General features: G+C 43.4%; 1 protein-coding gene across 1 annotated transcript in view; it reads left to right on the forward strand.

Annotated features, from left to right (window-relative positions):
* Positions 1 to 22,544, forward strand: part of NOS1AP (nitric oxide synthase 1 adaptor protein) — a 48,267-nt gene that overhangs the window by 9,346 nt on the left and 16,377 nt on the right. Inside the window, exon 2 of the mRNA XM_075287381.1 lies at positions 1,505 to 1,576. Within this exon, the coding sequence (XP_075143482.1) occupies positions 1,505 to 1,576 (72 nt within the window). The remainder of the gene's footprint in view (positions 1 to 1,504; positions 1,577 to 22,544) is intronic.

Genomic DNA, 22,544 nt, shown 5'->3' on the forward strand with positions numbered 1-22,544 from the left:
GGGGAGGACTTCAGCGCTGAATCCACGTCAGAATCCGCCCCCTCACAATAAAGGTCTATGTAGACCGCTAGCTTACTTTTTCCGTGAGTGGTATGTTCCCGCTCACGGAAAAAAAGAAGCGAGCTGCCCTTTCTTCAGGCGTATTCCGCGGCTGCTTCAGCCCCGGTGTCCGCCTCATGGCAGCACCCTCCGGACTAGGCCCATTCATTTGGGTCTACTCCGGAGCGGGAAGCCGCGGGAGACGCATTTTGGCCCTACTCTGATACGGTCCCAATCAGGACCAAAATCCGCCATTCCGTGCCCCGTGTAAACTAGCCCTAAGGGTTCACAAAACCATTGCCATGTCCTTACCCAGAATCTTTTTCCCATTCTTTTCAATGGAGATCATAGCAGGACATTGAAAAACAAAATGTGTCCTGCTCATTCTTGCCGTGGATTCTGCGGCCTCTTAGCTACAGAACCCGCAATGAGAGACACTCAGTGTATCCTGGGACAAATCGACAAGTGAAAGCTGTGGTGGAAAGTTGAAGCTTTGCCGGAACCTGAGCTGGAAGTCCAACTAAATTCTTCATTTTCAGCCCTCTGAACAACTACTAAAATATTTATTGCTTCATATCTTAGTTCAGATGGTTTGCTTAAATATTTTAGAGCATGATGACCGTTCCGCTTCTGACCACTGGTTGTGAAAGATATGGTGGACTGAGCTTGGCTATTAAAGGGGTACACTACATATTGCAGATATAATCTGTCGGACCTGTCATCATATTGATGACCTATCCCGAGTGTGGGCCATCAAGATGTGTTCTTGGAAGATTCTGGCTATTCCAGTAACAAAAATTTCCCCTTACAGGACTGGGCCGGTGGTTCGCCTTGAAGTGTATGGAGTGGTGTAACGCATTTCTGACCTCCCGCTCCATTCAAACTGGGGTGCAAAACACCCAGTTCTTGGGGTTGATGGTGTTCACAGCAGTCAGATCTCCACTAATCTGCAAATTACCCCTTGTCCTATACAAGATTACCCCTTTAAGTAGAGTAAAAGATAAGTCAGGTTTTGCATCTCTTTTTTGTCCCTCCATCACCGAACAGTGGGGCTGAAGCCTGGCATTGATATAAACAATGTTATCATACTAGACACGCTGTGGGCAGCCTCGCTTTGCATTCAGTGCCCATTGTATTGACTAATCTCATCTGACATTATGTAAGTTTGACTGCCCCCCTCCTGACCTTATGTTACACTATGAGTAGTGACCTTGTCGTGGCTTTTTATTCATTCTCCTAATGTAGCCGTATCCAGACACTTTGTTCTGCTATTGTTTGTAATTTTTCTTTCTTATGTGACAGTCTAATATTTCTTGTATTTCTGCTGTATGAGCCAAGTCCTCTGTAAACACATCCCAGGCAGCGGTGAACAATAACAACGACTGTGTATATGTCCATTAGTCCAGAACACATGTATACCTTGCCATGTATATATTGAAAGTAAACAGAAATCTTTGCTTTGCAGTACATCGGGAGTCTGGATGTGCCGCGTCCTAACAGCAGAGTGGAGATTGTGGCAGCCATGAGAAGAATACGGGTACGTTGACTATTTTGTTAAACAATAAAGGGGTTATCTGGATTCTAACATTGATGTCCTAGCCTTAGGCTCGCGGTATTGTTTACATACATACAATACAAACTGTACAATACAATCCCTTTAAGGCTTCATACTAGATTTCATGTGCTGTGATTCCACAACAGAATCTGCATGTGGATTTTGTTGCAGATAGGCCACAGATTTCACCCAATGTATTTCAAAGGATAAAGTCTGCAGGAAGAATTGACTTGTTGCGTACATCAAACAGGACTGTGGTGTCAGAGTTGGAAAATATTACAGATTCTGACTTCAAAATAAAAGAATTAATTTGAAATTATATTATACAATTCTTGATTTTGTATAATTAATTAGATGTATAGTTTCCTGCTATTTCTAGCTATTTTTGGAACTAGAGGATCTGAAATTTCCCCATGATGGGACTATTAAAGGATTATCTTATCTTATCTTTGCTGTATCTAGCTCGCCATGGCTGTCAGACATATAAGAAAGAGTCAGAGTCGAAACAGGAGACAGGCTATGGGAAAATAAGAGTCGGAGTTGGTTGATTTGTCCTACTGACTCCATCCCCTGACTTCAAAATGTACACTTCAGGTTCATTTACGGTACACAAAAATTTCTGCAAAACTGTAGATAAGAATTTGTAAATTTCTTTTCTTTGCTGGTACTGTATTATGCTTTAGTTTTATACATAAAAAAATACTCGACAAATCCATGATTAATAGGTAATGTAGACATTTTCCCTTAAAGGGGTGTTCTCCTCTCAGGATTTCAGCTGCCGTCTTGTCTCCTCTTCCCTGCACTTCCTGGTTTTCGGTTCATTCCCACAGAGAGGTGGTGCTTGTTCTAAACAGATACACTGTTGAAGAAATTCAGGGCTCAAAAACTGAAAGCAGTATGCAGAGAGAAGAGAATATATATGACTCAGCAGAGATGGAGTCCTCATTCTGACCTGAGAGCAGGTCTGTAGCCTGTAAATACTGAGCGGAGAAATAGAGCTGTATCTGACAAATGGAGCAAGATAAAGTTATGTACTGGATAAAACACTTCAGTTAGCTCCAGCTACAAGTCTGAATGTGACCCTTGAAATGGGAATATCCATTTTAGGGCACCTATAATTAAAAAAAAACAATACTTTTGATGTGTCATAGTGACATGTTAGAATCTCCAATTGGTGGTTGTCTAGGTGTTGAGACTCACGATTCCTTAAAGGAATTCTATCACTGGCTCTAATGATTTTTAACTAAGCATATGTGGCTGTTTACATGAAAAGGGCCCAGATCGTCGATACTAATTATAGAGAAAATAGTCCAAAACATATTTGGGTAAAAAAAATCACAATTTTGTTTTATGCAAAAATTTTATTTAAAAATATGTCAAGTTTACAAATAAAATTTTTTTTTGCTGTTTCAGACAATGTTACACCATAACCGTTACAATGATACCAAGAACTCCATATCGACAGTGTGGGCCCTTTTCACATAAACAGCCACATATATTTGTATAGCCTTTAGAAACATTATTCAAGACATACCTTTTTTGTTAATCCTCTCAGCAGTTTTTGAATTAGCCTGCTTTTATTGATATGCTAATTAACCATCATGGAGCACTGGAAGTTCACTGAGCACTGTCTGCTGTGTGTAAACAGGGGAGGTGGTTGAATTAAAAAAAAAAAAAGTTGAATTAAAAATAAAAATAAAAAAAACAGGGGGAGGTGAGTGCAGGGAGACGGATGAGTCCTCAGCAGCAGCCGCCTCCCTGCTCTCACCTCCCCCTGTTTACACACAGCAGACAGTGCTCATTGAACTTCCAGTGCTCCATGATGGTTAATTAGCATATCAATAAAAGCGGGATAATTCAAATACGGCTGAGAGGATTAACAAACAAAAGGTATGTCTGGAATAGCCTTTCTAAAGACTATGCAAATATACACTTAGTTAAAAATCACTAGAGCCAATTATAGAATCCCTTTTAAAATGAAGAGGCACATGCACTCTTCTCAGCACAGTGCCCCCCTCCAACTTTTTTTTTTTTCTTTTCTTTTTTGTTTATTTAGTGTGGTTGGCCCTGGATCTCTCCAATCCAATCAAAAATGAAGGGGACGAACACTTGGCTACAAGCGTCTGCATTGTTTTTAATGATAGGTGCCCTATAAAGTAAACCACCACATTTGCGCTCTGTTTGCTGGTGGATTAAATCTTTTTCTTGTTGTAGCTAGGATGCAGAATAACGCCTCTAAAGCCGTGTTACGCCCTCTCTCCTGACCACTGCATTGCACCTAGCTTATAGCCGTACAATCTGATTGCTCATGACACATAATTTCTAAGGTTTAAGCCATAGAAGAGCCAGTCTAACAGGTTGGAGAACGTGACATGTTTTTGTCATGTTTGGCTATTTACATAAGTGTACATGTATAAGCTCTTTCCTGAAGTGAGATTTGCATCTGACATGGTGCTTTTTGGACTCTAAGGCAGTGATAGAGGATTTAAAGGGTATCTTCTAGGCGTTTTAGGCCCCAGCAAATGTAGCATCATTTATTCACCTCTACTCTCCTGCCCCTGAAATTGGGTGCGTTGTTTAATCCAATGATGGACCAGAAGAGCAGATTAACATTAAAGGGGTATTCCCAGCTCAAGGATCCTGTCTATACTGTAAGCTTATGTAAATTGAAGAGTTTTCCTAAATACATTTAGCAATGCTGCTTTGTTTTCTTGCTATATGAAATTATATCTCCCATTGTTTACACAGTGTTTCCATAGAGACAGACCTGAGTGATTAGACAGGACAGATGACATCACTCACTGTTATCTACAGCCCTGTCTTTCAGTCTGCTGATAAAGCCCTGTCTGTTATCTCTCTATGTAGACACACAGATAACACTGAGTCCATTTTCTAGAAGCATGTGCATATTATTTTATCTGCATTTATATTTGATTTCTAGTAATCATAATAAGTATTGTGATACTTTATAGTGTACTGTTCGGCAAGCTGGGGGGAGATGGCTCTGACTGTTTGATAAGGAATACAGGAAGTGCAAAGAAGAGACGGCAGGCAAGGCAGCTAAAACAGGGAGGTGGAAAAACCCCTTTAAAGACTGATCTGTCTAATGACGAATAACAATGGATCCTGAGAGACCCTGTTGACTGTAAGAAGTCACATCTCTAGACAAAAAAAAGTCATGCTAGTGGCATTTTAGCCCGACTGTGAGCCGGCCGGACTGGGACGCAGATGTGAACATAGCCTAAGCTGGCTGATGTCTCAGATGACATACTCCTGTACTACATCTGAAATCTCAGGCTCACTGCTCTCTTTCCCTTGGTGTTATGTTAACCATAGAGTCGGGTTTGAGTTCACACTTCTGGTTCCCTGAAGGGGGCGCATGTGCGGTAGACTCTAGATGCTTGATGCTGGCCATAGTACACGGAGAGCGGGCGCAGTGATTACTGCACTAGTTTGGGAGGCTGTTGGCTTATGGTGGATAGTTATTATTGAAAGACTCGAATCTATTAGCTCAGGGTGCCTTGTTACACTATTAGAAAATAGGTTTTCTAAACCAGATATTGATTCAAAAACAGGTTTTCAACATATTCTTGTGTTCTCAGCAAAATTCTGTATGGAGTTCTTGAAAGGTTCTTAGCATCTGTTAATGGGCTCCATTGATTTTAACACAGTTGGAATTTTTCCTCCAGCTCTGACTGTTCCCGAGCAATCAATGCTGTTAACTTTTGCTCTGTACTGCGGTGTCAGACAGGAGCAGACAAGGGGTGTGATTCTGAACTTTGACACTGGCTGCCTCTGATTGGCGCTCTGAATCACGCCCCCTGCTTGACACCACCCTTCTGACATTACAGAGCCTATACAGCATCCCAGGCACAAAAACTAGCAGCATGAATTGCTCAGGAATGGTGGGGGCAAGAGAAAAAATTCCAACTGTGCTGGAATCAGTGGAGTGGCACTTATTGATAGATGTGCTGTAAGATCCTCTGTAAGTATCCTGAACATGCTGAGTCAGGAGATTGATGTGGAAATTCTATTAAGAATATCACTATTTTTGCTACTCCTAATACCACACATGTATAGTATGGCGGTATACTACAATTTATTTATTTATTATTATTATTATTATTATTTTATTTATTATTATTATTTTTTTTTTAACTTAAAAAAAATTGAGGGAATAGGATTGGCCGGGGCTCCATCTCGGTGCCTGCTTCAGAGGCAGGGACGTACGCACAGCATAGCATAGGGGGCATCAGTGTCGCTCTACAAGGAAATCTTTGCAGCAGTGTCTCACACACTTGTGTAGTATATGGGATGTAAATTTATCAAAAACTTACCAAATCTTTCTCCTTGCACTATGTATTCTACAAGGAATGTGGTGTACTTGGTGCAGCGTATCGAAGTTTGCATTTTAATGTTGAATTTCCCCGGGGGGTACAAGCGCTGTACAAGAGATACTGTGCTCCTGGCGATCTGTTACAGACTATGCAAGCTTCTTACGAAGTCTCTAGGTTTTTTATTTTTCAGTAATCTGCCGAGCTGTTTGTCTGTAGTTTGCAATCCCCTAGATGTTCTACATTTTAGACGAGACAATAATAGAGGATGAATGGAATGGAAATGTGCATGGAGCAAGGAGATTACAGAACATACTGGATGCTAATCCTCCATCCTTCTGTAATGGAGCTTTACCGGGTGGGGGTAGAATGCGCTCTGCTAGTCCCATCTGTAGGCTTATCATTAAATGCTGTATATAATATATACATGCTGATGGCAGTGAGATAACTTTTAGCCTCCTATTACATGGATAGTACATTCTTCCATACACACAGGCTCCCACCTTCTTAGAGTCTTGTGTTTAGTTCAGTCATGGCTCATATTCATTTTTACTCCAATAAGAAATCAGTCTGAAAATATAAAGTGGTCGCTTCACAGTTGACTCCTAAAACCCTCCCATTTGTATTCACTGTATTATTCATGAGCCTCCTGTGTCTCCTAAGTGGACAATACAATAACTTATATTTCCATGAGAGTTTCTCCCCTCTATAACCTATTCTGAACGCAATGGCCAGACTCCTCCATCAGTCTATAGATGCTACAGCGATCCCTCGGACTGCCTATTCATTACAGAATACAGTATAAACTTATCACCCTCATCCACAAGGCTCTCCATAATACTGTACCTCCCTACATTTCGTCCCTCATCTCTGTCTACCGCCCAACCCGTGCTCACTCAATGACCTAACACTTACATTCTCTATTATCAGAACCTCCCACGCTCATATACAAGACTTCTCCCGAGCTGCACCGCTTCTCTGGAATGCTCTACCCCGGACAATCAGCTTAACTCCCAATTTCTACAGCGTCAAGCACAAACTAAAGACACATCTTATCAGACAGGCCTATCACAATTCCTAATGTAAACCCTTCTGCAGTTAGAATCCGTAAAACAAACCCTCCTCTGTTTGCGCTTCCACAATATTCTACAGGATATGAAGCCGTATCAGAGTAACGCTATATGTCCAGGCACCATCTGCATGTTAAAGGACACGACTGGTGATGGCTCATATAGTTTTATGTTTGTGTAATAACAGTCACCTCTATTACAAAATTGTCTGACCATTGTATAAACAATGCCGCCCCTGCTACCTCTTGTGTCACCCCCTCTACATCATAGATTGTAAGCTCTTGCGAGCAGGGCCCTCAGTCCCATTACTGTATCTTTTTGTCTGTACTTGAACCCTACAAATTGTACAGCACTGCGGAATATGTTGGCGCTATAGAAATAAAATGTATTATTATTATTGATTGTATGGGAAATTGTTCCTTCCCAAATTCTCTGATCAGCCTTACTGCCATGTTAAGGTATATGCAGTAGGTCCATCTATAGATTTCTATGGGGTAACTGCTATCTGTATGGCTGTACTGTTGTTTAGGCGTGACCTGTATTTAGTAACCACTTGTAGACTTTCTGCAGGACGTTCACAGACGCTGTGTTTGCAGTGGTATTTTCGCTGTATTGGTCTGATAAATGAGAAAAGTTAACTCTCTGCTGCCTGCTTGTTCTGTTTTACCAAATGACTATGGCAGTTACATTGAGGGGATCATGTATGTGAATTGACAATTTACTGCCCAAAAAAGTCCATCTTAAATGCGCTGTATGTGCTCCCAGCATTCAATCTTAAAGAGGTTTAAAAAAAAAAAAAGCAACGTCTATATACGGTAAGGCTGAGTTTGTAAGTTGTTGTTTTGCTCAAAATCAGTGTTTTTTTTGACAAATACATACATATATTTTTTTTGGAATTAAAGCAATGCTGGTTTATTTAAAGAAACACTAACGGAAAACTCCCTATTTTCCATCTCCGCGCCCATCACCAGTCTTCTTTCATGTATTCTGTGCTCCTGACCCTGCACTCCAGCTTCTCCTCACCTTCTGATCAGACTTTATCTTTGCTCTTTATATTTCTTTTTCTGCTTTCCGTCCCATGATCCATCAGCACAGCTAGAGTCTGCGTTATCTCTACCTGCTGGGAACCATTGCAATTATATAATCTCCTACATACTGTAAGAGACATAAGTATACAGGTAGCTGTGAGCTCCATCATTATAGCTGTGTGACAGGAACTTTCTGCTCATCATTGTTAGTCACATATGTTATGTCTCCCCCAGTGGGGGTACAGTCCATTATACGGGAGATTGATACCCTTTGCTTTAAAGGGGCTTTCCTAAGTAGCAAATCTACTGCGTTGTGTGGAGAGGGGAATAAGTCCCGGCTGGACAACCTTGAGAGAGTACATGATGGAGCATGTTGAAATTCAACATGCCCACTCTTTCTTCTCAGTGACATATGCCATTACAGCAGAATTAGTCATCCAAGCGATTTTTTCTGTAGACTTGGCTGTAAAATAAATAGTAGGGTTGAGCGATCGGGATCAGATTCCGATCGGGATCAGATTCCGATCGGGATCAGATTCCGATCGGGATCAGATTCCGATCGGCGATCGAGTAAGTTTCACAATCGTGATTGGAATTCCGATCCCGATCTTTTCCAGAGGGATCGAGGTCGGAGGTTATCTCAAGATCGGCTCAATCATGTTTATATTATTAATAAGGTTGAGTGATCGGGAAAGATCGGATCCCGATCGGTGATCGACCAAATTTCACGATCGGGATCGGCTGGAAAATGATCAAAAATCGGATTTTAAAAACGATCCTGAAATCTCAAGATCGGCTCAACCCTAATAAATAGATGTATTCAGTCACACTTGAGAAACTTGCAGGTATTCACAAAAACCAGACTTTTGGCTTCTCTCTTGCCAGTCCTCCGCCTGTCTTTTTTTGCATTGTGTGGTCTCTTTTTGTTTTTTTCTAATTATCACTTGTTAATTTGTTAGCATTTTCGGGAGCTTGTTGAGGCGTTGTATCTGGGAAGGGAAAATGTTGAGTCTGTTGTATGAAGGGGAGGAAGAGGGCAGAAAGAGGAGGTTAGAAGTCGAGGTGGGAGGTTAAAGACTTGTACCAATCTTCAGCATTACAAAGGAATCTAAGGAATTTTTTCATGTGGGAGGGCATGGCATGGAATTCACTGACCAGGGTCCATTAAGGGGGAGCAGGTCACTGGGAGAGGAACCAGAGGAGGAATTTTATTAAAGCTGGGTAGATAGAACTCCGTCCAGATAATGTATTCGCTTGTTAGAGAAGTCTTGTGTTACAGGGTTGACTGAGGGCTTCTTGCCAGGAGAACAGAAAATGATGCTGATTGATCCAGTATCAGAATCCGGGGAGTGAATGAAAGTCCTTGGCAGTTTATAAAGGTCATTAGAATTTTTTTTTTTTTCTCAAGCCTTTCAGATCTCATTTTGTTACTGTAAGAACTAAAGTCACTTTACTTGTTGAAATGAAAATAATTGGGGTGTAAAGATTCTGCTGCGGGCAGTCCTCCCTCCGAGCTAGTAAGCAGGGCACATAGGGATCGGGGTAGTCTAATTAGCAAGATGCTATACAGCAGAAAAACATATACTTATATAGTGTCTAATATCATATTTAGATTCTGAGCCCTACTTAGGACATTGTTGACAATATTCTCTGTAAAGTGCTGCAGAATATGATGGCGCTATATAATTAAGGCTTGGTTCACATCTGCATTTGGGTTTCCGTTTGGGGAGTCCGCTTGGGGACCCCCTGAATGGAAAGTTATCTGCACAAAAAAAGCGGTTACCTAAGGAAACCCGTGGACCCCATAGACTGTAATTTGGTCCATGTGGTTTTCGCACAAAAAATGCAGAGAGAAAAGTGCTGCTTACAGGACTTTTCTCTCTGCATATTTCATGCAGATAGGGAAACGGAATGGACCGAACACAGATGTGAAGCGGGCCTAAGACAAGTTAATAAATGAATATCATTTCTGGGTTCTAGGGGAAAGAAAGGGTTAAAGGGATTCTACCGTTAAACTCAAATTTTTTCTCGTTGACACTTAGGAATAGCCTTAAGAAAGGCTATTCTTCTCCTACCTTTAGATGTCTTCTCCGCGTCACTGTTCAGTATAAATCCCAGTTTTTGTCGGTATGTAAAGGAGTTCTCTCGCAGCACTGGAGGCGGGCCTCACCACTCAAACATCACTGGGGGCGTTCCCAATGCTGCGAGAGAACTCTCCAGCGCCACCTCCGTCGTTTTCAGGAACGGCTTCTTCACGCGTCTTCTTCCAGCATGAGCAGTCAAACTTGTAGGCTTACACCATAAGTAAGCGGCCATTTTCTTGTGGCCTGTGGACATGTGCAGTCGGTTCTGCCCTAGGACTGAAGCCTAGAGGTTTGACCGCCTGCGCCGGGAGAAGACGCATGAAGAGGCTGTTCCTGAATAAGATGGAGGCAGTGCTGGAGAGTTCTCTCGCAGCATTGGGGACACCCCCAATGCTGTTTGAGCGGTGAGGCCCGCCTCCAGTGCTGCAAGAGAATTCATTTGCATACTGATGAAAACCGGGATTTATACCAAATGGCCGCGCAGAGAAGACATCTAAAAGTAGACGAAGAATAGCCTTTCTTAAGGCTATTCCTACGTGTCACTGAGAAAAAACTGGATATTAATGGTAGAATCCCTTGTTTGTATCCTTGTTGTTGGATAGCAGATAAGGTAAGTTTTTTTTGTTTTTTTTTTTACTAGAATCTCTGGTGGTCTGGGACAGATAAGGGAGTCGTTCTCAGTATCCATGGTAGTCTAGGGCAGGTGTAAAAATTAAGGCATCAAGCACTTGGGGGAGAAAATCAGATAATTAAATAGTCACACTGAAATATTAAAACCCAATCCAAGCTAATTTATGTGAGTGTCCTTAATAAAAGTATTGGATTGTATCCCTGGGTGTTGGGCGCCTTCCATTCTACAGCTGATGTATTTGTACCTGGGAGCCAACACCATTTTTCTGTGCACTGGGGGATTTTTTTCTTGCTCCATGGAGGACTAGGTCCGCACGTTATGGCAGATTTATGTGGCATCTTCATAAATCTTTTGTACGTCCCAGCACCAGAATGGAAATCTACGCCTTGTACGAACGGCTATAGATTTCAATTCTAACTCCTGCCAGAAAACTAATGTGAGTTATAATAAATCAGAAAACTAGTTTAGAGCAAATGATTGAAGATCCCCATTGCATCCTGGTGGAAGACATAGAAAGACGTTATTATTAGTATCCCTAGTGGTCCAGGACTATGTTCTCAATGTTCTTAGACCACATACCTACCCACTCAAATAAATTACTCCAATAATGGCAGCAGGGACCAAATGTTGCTCCCGACCGCGGTTAATGTCCGTTATATGTGGGGGCACTAATGGGGAATTTTATTGTTTGTGGGTGGGGGAGTTGGCACTAAGGGGCATACTTTGAGGAGGCACCAATACTTCATTATAATGTGGACCACTAATAGGCCATTATATTGTATGGGGGAACTAATGTCCCATGCTTCCCATACAGTATAATCCTCCTAAGTGTCCCCCACAATATATTGCCACATTATGGCGCCCAAAAAGTATAGTGCCTTAGTGCTTCCACAAGGTATAATGTGCTGTTAGTGCCCCCAAACACAGTTTAATGCCACCTTAGTGCCAAACATACAGTACAATGCCCCTTGGTGCCCTCACACAGTACAATGCCCCTTGGTGCCCTCACACAGTACAATGCCCCTTAGTGCCCTCACGGCAGCATAATACTCTTTATGCTCCTCCATCCCAGTATAATGCTCCTTAAATGGGATGTCCAGGATATTTTAATACTGGGGGAGGAGGCCGGGAAAGGTGAAACCTAAAAAAAAAACCAACACATTCGACTCTCCCCGGTGCTCTGGTGCCCCCCAGCGCTGTCCAGTCTGGTGGCTTGTTCCAGCTTTCCGCACATAACCGCTAAGGCTAATCCATGGTCACAGGAGAGGACCCTGGACGTCTCTTGAATTCATCACTGGTGACATCCACATCCTGGTTCCGTTCCTATGACTCTTGGCACATAGTGATCTGCCGGAGTAATAACCAAGTACTAATAACTGGCATATCAAGGAACAGAAGGTATCACCAAATTGCACCCCAAACCGCTTGATTGGATATTTGTGGCTAAAAAAAGTTGCTGTCAATCTCGCTTTTATACTTCTCCCACATGCAACAGATTGAAGCTAGGAGCTTTATTTGCATGTACATGCTGTTTCCTCGATGTGTATAACCTTACATACAACTTGGTGGTGCATTTTGTGCATGGTGCCTCATTCACTCCTCTTGGCCTATTAGGGTGTTCTGTTGTGTATCAGGTCCACTTGTCTCATCTGGTTACACCAAAAGGGTCAGCCATTGTAGACATTGCTCTGTACTCTACTGGTGCATTAACATACCTCCCAACTTGTGTTGATTCCGCCCATTCTCATTATTTTTTCATGTACCCGCACACAGTATAATCCTCCTACAGTCACCCGTAAATTATATGTCCCCCCCCTCCATCTCTGCCTCCAGTTTCATATACATCCTTCATCTGCCCCCAGTTTCATGTCCCCCCCATCTCTGCCCCCAGATTCATGTCCCTCCATCTCTGCCCCCAGATTCATGTCCCCTCCATCTCTGCCCCCAGATTCATGTCCCCTCCATCTCTGCCCCCAGATTCATGTCCCCTCCATCTCTGCCCCCAGATTCATGTCCTCTCCATCTCTGCCCCCAGATTCATGTCCCCTCCATCTCTGCCCCCAGATTCATGTCCCCTCCATCTCTGCCCCCAGATTCATGTCCCCTCCATCTCTGCCCCCAGATTCATGTCCCCTCCATCTCTGCCCCCAGATTCATGTCCCCTCCATCTCTGCCCCCAGATTCATGTCCCCTCCATCTCTGCCCCCAGATTCATGTCCCCTCCATCTCTGCCCCCAGATTCATGTCCCCTCCATCTCTGCCCCCAGATTCATGTGGTCCTCTCCTTCATCTGCCCCCAGTTTCACGTTCCACCTCAGTGTACACATTACACTTACATTCTCCTTGTTTCCTCGCCGCTCTCTCTCTCGCGCGCACAGTTGTAGACGCGATGTGACGTCATCACATCGTGTCTACACAGCCAGTAGGCGGCGTGTGACGGCGAAGCAATGAGCTGAACTGTGACAGCTCCTCGCTTCAGCCGAGTATGTGTTCAACTCAGATCTGCCTCCTCTGGACGCAGATCTGAGTTGAAATCGGGACATACCTCCCTCCAACCGGGACCGCGGGACACGTCACCGCAATCGTGAATGTCCCGCGGAAATCGGGACGGTTGGGAGGTATGCATTATTGGTGGCCCATATATTTGCAGGCCTCGAGTCACTACAGTGGACTAAGGCATGGCTAGTCCATTCAGAATCTGCAAGACTAATATCCATGCTCATTATTCTCACATTGTTTATTTCAGCGGCCCAGATAATTTTTACTTTTTTTTTCCCCAGAGCCAGTGAATGAGATATAAATACACCCCATTCACTTGCATTGGTTGGAATATTATCAGACTGTATCTGGATGTAGCTAGAATTGGCCGCGGACCCTGATGTGTATACACTGTCCATGGTGCGTATTTGTACATGCTCATTAATGCTACTTTATTACGGTAAATCCTGATACATTACAGGGTGGTATATAGGGAACCTTATATGTAGTATAAAGCCGTTTTACAATGCCTGACATTCTGGTCATCAGAGAGAGTATACAGATCAGCGGCGCTCAATACATAGGGTGTTTCCATAGAAACAAGCCGTGTGCCCTCCCGTAGCACCCGAGTGAAGAGCCGTCTTTTACTTCATTAATCCTTGTGTTCTTTACTTCCACTTATTTGCTCTTTCTAATAAGCTGTAGGCAGCAGTGTATGGAGATGGCGGTACAGTACGGGGGAGCGCAGTGCACGTGTACATGGAGACACTGACTGGAGGTGGAATGCATTTTCCTACTAAATGAACAACCCCAGCTGGATTATTATGTGTATTCTTTTATATTGCTTATTTTATGACATTGAATTGTGTATGAAAAAATATAGTATCTAAAAATTTCTATAGTTTTAGGCATGTTTTTTGAGCTGTACAGTGCTCTAGACTGAAAAAAATACATAATTGAAAAATTTAAGACAGTATAATGCTCCTCAGTGGTATAGTACTCCCCTATGGCTACACACGGGGAATATAAAATGTTCCTCAATGGGTCCTACATACATAATATAATGTACTCACAGTATAGTGCTCCCAAGTGGCCCCTATGTCTAAGGGTGTGTTCACATGGCAGAAAATGGATTCCGTGTGTGAACATAAAGCGTGGCTAGCCATGACGGAATGCCGATACAGTGCACCAGCATCCTGTTGCGGCACTCCACTCTGGATTAGGCCCGAATGAATGGGCCTAATTGGGAGGGAGTCTTGCACCGTGGACGCCGTGGCTGAGTCAGCCACAGAATCTGCGGGAAGATAGGGCAGCTCACTTCTTTTTTTTTTTCCTGCTACTAGCTAACGAAAAAAAGAAGCGAGTGACTCCCATTGAAGCCAATGGGAGCCGTTTTTGCCAGCGGATTGTGAGGCAGATTCCTTGTCAAAATTCGCTGCCAAAAAAGTCAATGTGAACTAGCCCTATTACTCCCCAATGGCCCCCCTAAAACAGGCTAAAGCTCCCCATTGACTTCCGACACACGGTCTAATGCTCCTCAGTGGCCCCTACGCACAGTCTAATGCTCTCCAGTGGCCTCCTACCAACAAACTAATGCCCCCCAGTGGCCCCAAAACACAGTCTAATGCTCCCCAGTGGCCCCTAGACACAGTCTAATGCTCCCCAGTGGCTCCTAGACACAGTCTAATGCTCCTCAGTGGCCCCTAGACACAGTCTAATGCTCCCCAGTGGTCCTTAGACACAGTCTAATGCTCCTCAGTGGTCCTTAGACACAGTCTAATGCTCCCCAGTGGCCCCTAGACACAGTCTAATGCTCCTCAGTGGCCCCTAGACACAGTCTAATGCTTCTCAGTGGCCCCTACACACAGTCTAATGCTCTCCAGTGGCCTCCTACCAACAAACAAATGCCCCCCAGTGGCCCCAAAACACAGTCTAATGCTCCCCAGTGGCCCCTAGACACAGTCTAATGCTCCTCAGTGGCCCCTAGACACAGTCTAATGCTCCCCAGTGGCTCCTAGACACAGTCTAATGCTCCTCAGTGGCCCCTAGACACAGTCTAATGCTCCCCAGTGGTCCTTAGACACAGTCTAATGCTCCTCAGTGGTCCTTAGACACAGTCTAATGCTCCCCAGTGGCCCCTAGACACAGTCTAATGCTCCTCAGTGGCCCCTAGACACAGTCTAATGCTTCTCAGTGGCCCCTAGACACAGTCTAATGCTTCTCAGTGGCCCCTAGACACAGTCTAATGCTCCCCAGTGGCTCCTAGACACAGTCTAATGCTCCCCAGTGGCCCCTAGACTCAGTCTAATGCTCCCCAGTGGCTCCTAGACACAGTCTAATGCTCCCCAGTGGCCCCTAGACTCAATCTAATGCTCCTCAGTGGCCCCTACACAATATAATGCCCATCAAATGGCCCCTACACACAGTGTATGCTAAGATATATATTATTGCTGAAGCACTGCTTACAATCTATATGTTCCATTGATCTAGTCCTCACCCTACTATACATGTCGTCTTCATTTACCCTGGTCTGATGAATCATCACTCTATATATAGGACTGTGCAAAAGGTTTAGGCAAAGGTGGAAAAAATGCTGCAAAGTAAAAATACTTTCAATAATAGAAGTGTTAATAGTTAATAGAGCAAGTCTACGTCCACAGAAGATCTGTGCATACGTCTCCAAGATGGTTGAAACTGCCTGCCTGCCTTCAAAAAATATGTACAAGTGTGTCTAGAAGAAATGAGGTAAAGGGCGGTCGCACCAAATACTGATATAACTGAGATTTCTCATTTGTTTATTCATTTCAATATTTGTTAATTGACAAAATAAATTATCATTATTACTTATTTTTTAAACCCTTATTTGCCGTTTTTATTCCACAAATGCCTAAAAACTTTGCTCAGCACCGTAGATGTAGCAGAGCTAACTGTGTAACCGGAGTCACCTTACTGTGATGTCATCATCTTCATCACCATCATCTTCATCACCATCATCATCATGGTGTTTTTACATAGTATTGCAGTTCAGCCTTTAGCACTGTCTTGGCTAACACTGGACCTGTCAGGTTATTTATGCTGCCCTATCTGAAAGCAGGATATGATAGAGGAGAGAAGCTGAGCTGTGTGATATATAGGGTTATATGATAGGAGAGAAGCTGAGCTGTTTGATATATAGGGTTATATGATAGGAGAGAAGCTAAGCTCTGTGATATATAGGGTTATATGATAGAGGGAGAGAAGCTGAGCTCTGTGATATATAGGGTTATAGGATAGAAGCTGAGCATATTCCGCTGCACTTTACAAAATGTAAGAATCGAGTACAGACAAAAAGATATATTACAGAGAAATAGTCACTTCACACAATGGTACTGAGGGCCCTGCTCACAAGAGCTTACAATCTATAATCCGAGTTTACAAGGTAGAGGGGGTGACACAAGAGGTAGCAGGGGCAGCATCGGAGGTGGCATTGCTTATTCAGTGGTCCAGATATTTTTGTAATAGAGGTTACTTTCATTACACATAAAAAAGCTGTAGAAGCCGTCACCAATCAGTGTCATAAATGTGTAGATGATGCCTGGACATATAAAATTACAGTCCGATACAGCATCATATTGTGTGGGGTGTTGCGGGAGCGTGAACAGAGGAGGGTTCGTTCTAGGGACTCTTAACTGCAGAATGGTTTACATTAGGAATTTTTTTTTATGTAGATTGTGATCCCATATAGGGATCACAATGTACATTTTTTTCCTATCAGTATGTCTTTGTAGAATGGGAGGAAATCCACACAAACATGGGGAGAACATACAAACTCCTTGCAGATGTTGTTCCTGGCGGGATTCAAACCCAGGACTCCAGCGCTGCAAGACTGCAGTGCTAACCACTGAGCCACCGTGTTGCTCCTGTTTACATTAGGAATTGTGATAGGCCTGTCTGAAATTATGTGTTTTTAGTTTGCTCTTGAAGCTGTAGAAATTTGGAGTTGACCTGATTGTCTGGGGTAGAGCATTCCGGAGAAGAGGTGCAACTCAGGAGAAGCCTTGTATACAGGAGTGGGATGTTTATATGATAGTAGGAGAGAAGCTTCTCCTCTGTCATATAGACCTATATATCACAGAGCTCAGCTTCTCTCCCACTGTCATATAAACCTATGTATCACAGAGTCCAACTTCTTTACTTCTGTCCCTCTGTCGTACAAACTTATACATCACAGAGCTCACCTTTCTCTCTATCATATACACATACCGTATTTTTCAGACTATAAGACGCACTTTTTTTCCCCCAAATTTGGGGGGAAAAGAAGGGTGCGTCTTATAGTCCGAATGTGGCGCCTGGCATCCGCTGTAATAGAGAGGCCGATGTCGGCAAGGGATAGACGCCGGGGCCTGAGACATCGCTACGCTCCTCTGCCCTGCATGAAGCCAGCAGCGGCAATGCTATTCCGCTCCTCCGTCCCCCCGCCGCTGGCTTCATGCAGGGCAGAGGAGCGTAGTGATGTCTCAGGCCCCGGCACCTGTGCCGGCGTCGATCCCTTGCCGGCATCCGCCTCTCTAGTACAGCGGATGCTGGGTCAGTATCGGTGGCCCCTTCTCCCCCGGGGCCGGTCCTGTGAAGTTGCAGGCCGGCTCCTGCGCGGCGATATCGCAGGAGCCGACCTGTTCGGGTGACAGCCGGGAGCCTAATGAGGCTCCCAGGCCTGTCACGGCTATATTAGTATTGCGGCTGGGTCTATGACCAGCCGTAATACTAATAGACAGAATGTCCCATAGACGGCAATACAGTTGCATTGCCGTCTATGGGACTTGCAATCAAGTGACCGCAGGTTCAAGCCCCGGGGGGGAATAAAATAGTTAAAAAAAAAAAAAAAAAAAAGCTTTAAAAATATATAATAAAAATATGAAATAAATAAAAGTTCTAAATCACCTCCTGTCCCTAGAATATATATATAAAAGTAGAAAATCATATATCATAAACCACCGGGTTTTTTTCAATACAAGGTGATCTAAGCAATAGATATTCCCCAAAATGGTATAACTAAAAAGTACATCTGTCCCCGCAAAAAAAAAAACACTCTATGCGTCCCCGTACAGCTGCAGGGTCACCTGTCAATGTGGCCTTGCAGCTGTTGCAAAACTACAACTCCCATATATTACATATTTTACCATTTTTTGCTTCAAAATTTTTTTTCCCTATTTTCCTCCTCTAAAACCTAGGTGCGTCTTATAGTCCAGTGCGTCTTATAGTCCGAAAAATACATTAAAGTTTAGCTTCTTTCCCGCTATAATATAAGCCTATGTACAACAGAGCTCAGCTTCTCTCTGTCAAATAAACCTATATATCACAGAGCTCGCCTTTCTATCATGTATGCCTATATTTTAGAGCTCAGCTTCTCTCCTCTATCATATAAACCTATATATAACATTGCTCAGCTTCTCTCTATCAAATAAACCTATATATCACAGAGCTCAGCTTCTCTCCTCTATGGTATAAATCTATATATGACACTGCTCAGCATCTCTCTATCATATAAACCTATATATAACACTGCTCAGCATCTCTCTATCATATAACCCTATATATCACAGAGCTCAGCTTCTCTCCTCTATCATATAAACCTATATATAACGCTGCTCAGCTTCTCTCCCCTATGGTATAAACCTATATATAACGCTGCTCAGCTTCTCTCTATCATATAAACCTATGTATCACAGATCTCAGCTTCTCTCCCTCAGGACACCAGAATTCACCTGACGGTTTCCCTTCCCTCCATTATCATCATTTGCTTTGTTTATCCTGCTTTTATAAATCTAAATCTGAAGATGCCAAATCATAATGATAATTGCTTTTTGTAACGCGACATAATTGGATCCATTAGATCTCCTCATTATCTCGCCCACATGACACTGCTAGAGTCTTATTATTGAGATAGCTACAGTACTATAGCAGAATATAATGGCGTTCTGGGTAGTAGAATCGCTATATTGTGCTTACATGGAAACAGTGAATGTCAATTCCGCGTTCAGACCTACGTCTGGAAAATGAATTACCTCACATCTGTCTGATTGGCGCTAATATTGCTTGGTGTAAACCAAACCTACAAGTGTGCCAAGGTCTATTTCTCTGCCCGCTGATGTACACCAGATCTGACGTGTGAATCTCTATCTCCCTCGCTCCGTCTCCTCGCCTTTCAGACACATTATCATATGCTGATCCGGAAATAGCTTTCCAGCTGCCACAATGAAATGGCATTTCATTTTCTATCGTCCCCTGACAGCCAGACATCCTATTACAGTTACCATACTGTATGGCTCCAGCTGCCTCACCCAACCTTATTATTATCGGTAATTACTCCATGCAAGCCGTTACATCACGCATGAGAAAATTCAGATCTGTATTCACTAGCGAGGACCTCTTCACAACACGCTTTATTATCTGATATACAAGAGACTGAGCTGCAATGAAGGCTGCTTGATATTACTGAGATTGTGTGATAAGAGGCCCGTGCTTATTGTGTGCAGCGTGGCAGATTCTATAAGTGTATCTCAGACTATTCCTCCACCTAAAGGGCCGTTCGCTTGGCTAGATAACATTTTATGGTTGCCAAATTTCACACTTGTCCCCATATCATGATGACTATTTTATATAACTGATCTTCTGATAAGTTCTAGAGGGATCCATCTGTTAGAGTAAGTTCACACAGAGATTTTTGGTCCGGAACCTGAGGTGGCCTCCGGACCAAAAAATGCGTAGCTGCGACTGAAAGCCGGTGCACTGCACCAGCATCCAGCCGCGCACTCCGCTCCGGATTAGGCCCAATGAATGGGCCTAGTCCGTTGGAGGGAGTGTCTTCAGGCCAAATCACAAGGCGACTCGGCCTGAAGAATGAGCACCTCGCTTCTTTTTTTCGTGAGCCGGAAAAAACTCCTGAGCGGCTCCCATTTGAGGCGGATACGGCCTCGAAATCCTGACCAAAAAACTATGTGTATTTAACCTTAGAGAGACGTGTTTGATGTTGCTATTAGTGAAGGTCCACTTCAGTCCGCTACTGACACATCAAAGTACTGTATAAGGCCCCATTCAGATCTGCGTTCAGATCCCTCAAACGGAAACCTATGCTTGCAGGACTTTTCTCTTCGCATGTTTCATGTGGAAACCACATGGACCCCATAATAGTCTATGGGGTCCATGGGTTTCCCAGGTAACTGCTTTTAATGCATATAGGTTTCCATTCGCGGAAACCGAAACGCAGATGTGAACGGGGCCTAAGATGCCTAAAATAGATCATCTGTTGCACTCGTTCCTGGGTTCCAGCTGGTACTTGTCCACATGGAAGTGTGAATGCCAATCCAGCCACTGGCTATAGGTGGTCACTTCCGTGGCCAGTAATTTGATGTGTGGTCACAAATGGGAGGAAGGCACCTTTTGGTGTGTAGGTAGGTGTCAAAAAGCTCCAAAGAGTTTGGGATGTCTCCAGATCAGACAATTTAGTTGTTCTTACTGAGTTTGGTCTGAATGACCGCACCATTGATCGATCAGCCATGATGTGGCCTATTGAGCTTGAGCCGAAGAAGGAATAATAGTTTGTCAGAATGATGGCGTTGATAAAAGTTTACGTTGCGAATGTCAATGCCTTAGTTGGGTTTTGTCATTGTGATCCCAGCCAGTGGCTGGTGTATGGATAACCATGGACTATAATAGTAACACGCCACCATGTCTGAGGTGAACCAAAGCACCTTTTATAGTGTGAAAGACCTAAACTAAGATGCCGATATACTAACGCCATTGTGACTAGAAGGTTTCATTTCTATAGGTGGCTTAATCTCTCTCGGCTTTAGTAAATGAGATTATCCTGTGTTTATACACATCTACTTTGTTCTTAGCGGAGCATTATACAGTCAGTCCATTATAGAAGGATTGGACGTGTTCCCAATCTGTAACCTGGGGGAGATATGGCGGTTCTTGTGAGTCACCGTCACATATCACACTTCCTTCAATGGAAGTCCAGAGTAATCTGTGCAGAGTTTGATTTCCTTCCTTTTTCCGTTCCTTATTGCATTATCATCCTTAATCTTTGTGTGATTTTGTGTGCTGTGGTTGTCTGAGCTTGGTTTGGTAGAACAGCAGGGGGCGGAGCGTTACACCCGCAATACAGTACCTCATGCATTTAAGTGTTAAGAATTAGGGAAAAGTAAACCTCGGAAATTTTTTGTAAAGCTCAGTTTTCCATGAACGCTGGGACCCCATGGGGCAATTCATGGGCCAATTTGCTGCCACTGTACATTACAAGCTCAGGCTATTTTCTGCCCCATCCCCCATGTTTTATACTGCAGCAGTTTTTTCCATTTCTGATCCCTATTGGAATTACTGGAGATTGCTGGAAAACGTATAAAGAATATGAGAAGCCTCTACTTTGAAATGCTTCCATTTTTTTAAGAGTCCCCCAACAATAAGCTGATCACAGGTTACAGTGCTACTTGGAACCTAAAGTTAGCCTTACACTTTACATAGCAGTCATCTGTGCAGCTATTCCTCCCGACTTCATCATAAACATGTAGTCTTTGTGTTGTCAAGTATACATACATTCTTGGGCCTCATGCACAGAACCATATGGATCAAAGTACGGCCACAATCATGTCTATGGGCCTATTCACACTGTCGTAGCTTTTGCGGCTGTGTGTCTGGGCCATAGTTAGTGAGGAGTCTCAAAATATGGAGAGGGTCCTATACCTGTCTGCTCACTCCCTTTATTTTAATGTATGGATCAGTGAAAATCATGAGCCACTGATGCTGATCTTACCGCCCCATACACATGGTCACCCTCCAATCTTTGTTTTTCCCACACTGGGGGAGAGTCAAGACATCTCCACACACAATACGTGATCATTAAGTTCAATGACAGTGAGCCCGCATGCACACAACTAAGAGGACGCTCACCCTACCGTCAGTAATGTCCATTGCTAGCAACCCTTGCAAAATGATAACAATGGGCACTAACAGAACCATCATAAATCCATTAAAAATCCCAGTGATTTCAACTGGATTTTATCTGTTTTCCGTTTATGTCACATGTTAGGTTTTTGGTTTTGTTTTTTCACGGACATAATAATGCAGGGTGCAGGAATAACCGATTTATATCGGATGGCAAGTATCCATAATTTTGTAAAATGAATGCCTATGGCTAACAGTAACAGATGGGCGTGCGTTATACTGTCCGTTATTACTAGGCGTCTATTTTTTTAATGTGTGAACGCCCCCTAAGTGTGCTGCCTAAGGGAGGGCACTGATGCTCCATTTGCTTGTTAAATTGGCTTACTACTTGTTAGGTGGG

Source organism: Leptodactylus fuscus, chromosome 9 (assembly GCF_031893055.1).
Source record: "Leptodactylus fuscus isolate aLepFus1 chromosome 9, aLepFus1.hap2, whole genome shotgun sequence".
Lineage (NCBI taxonomy): Eukaryota > Metazoa > Chordata > Amphibia > Anura > Leptodactylidae > Leptodactylus > Leptodactylus fuscus.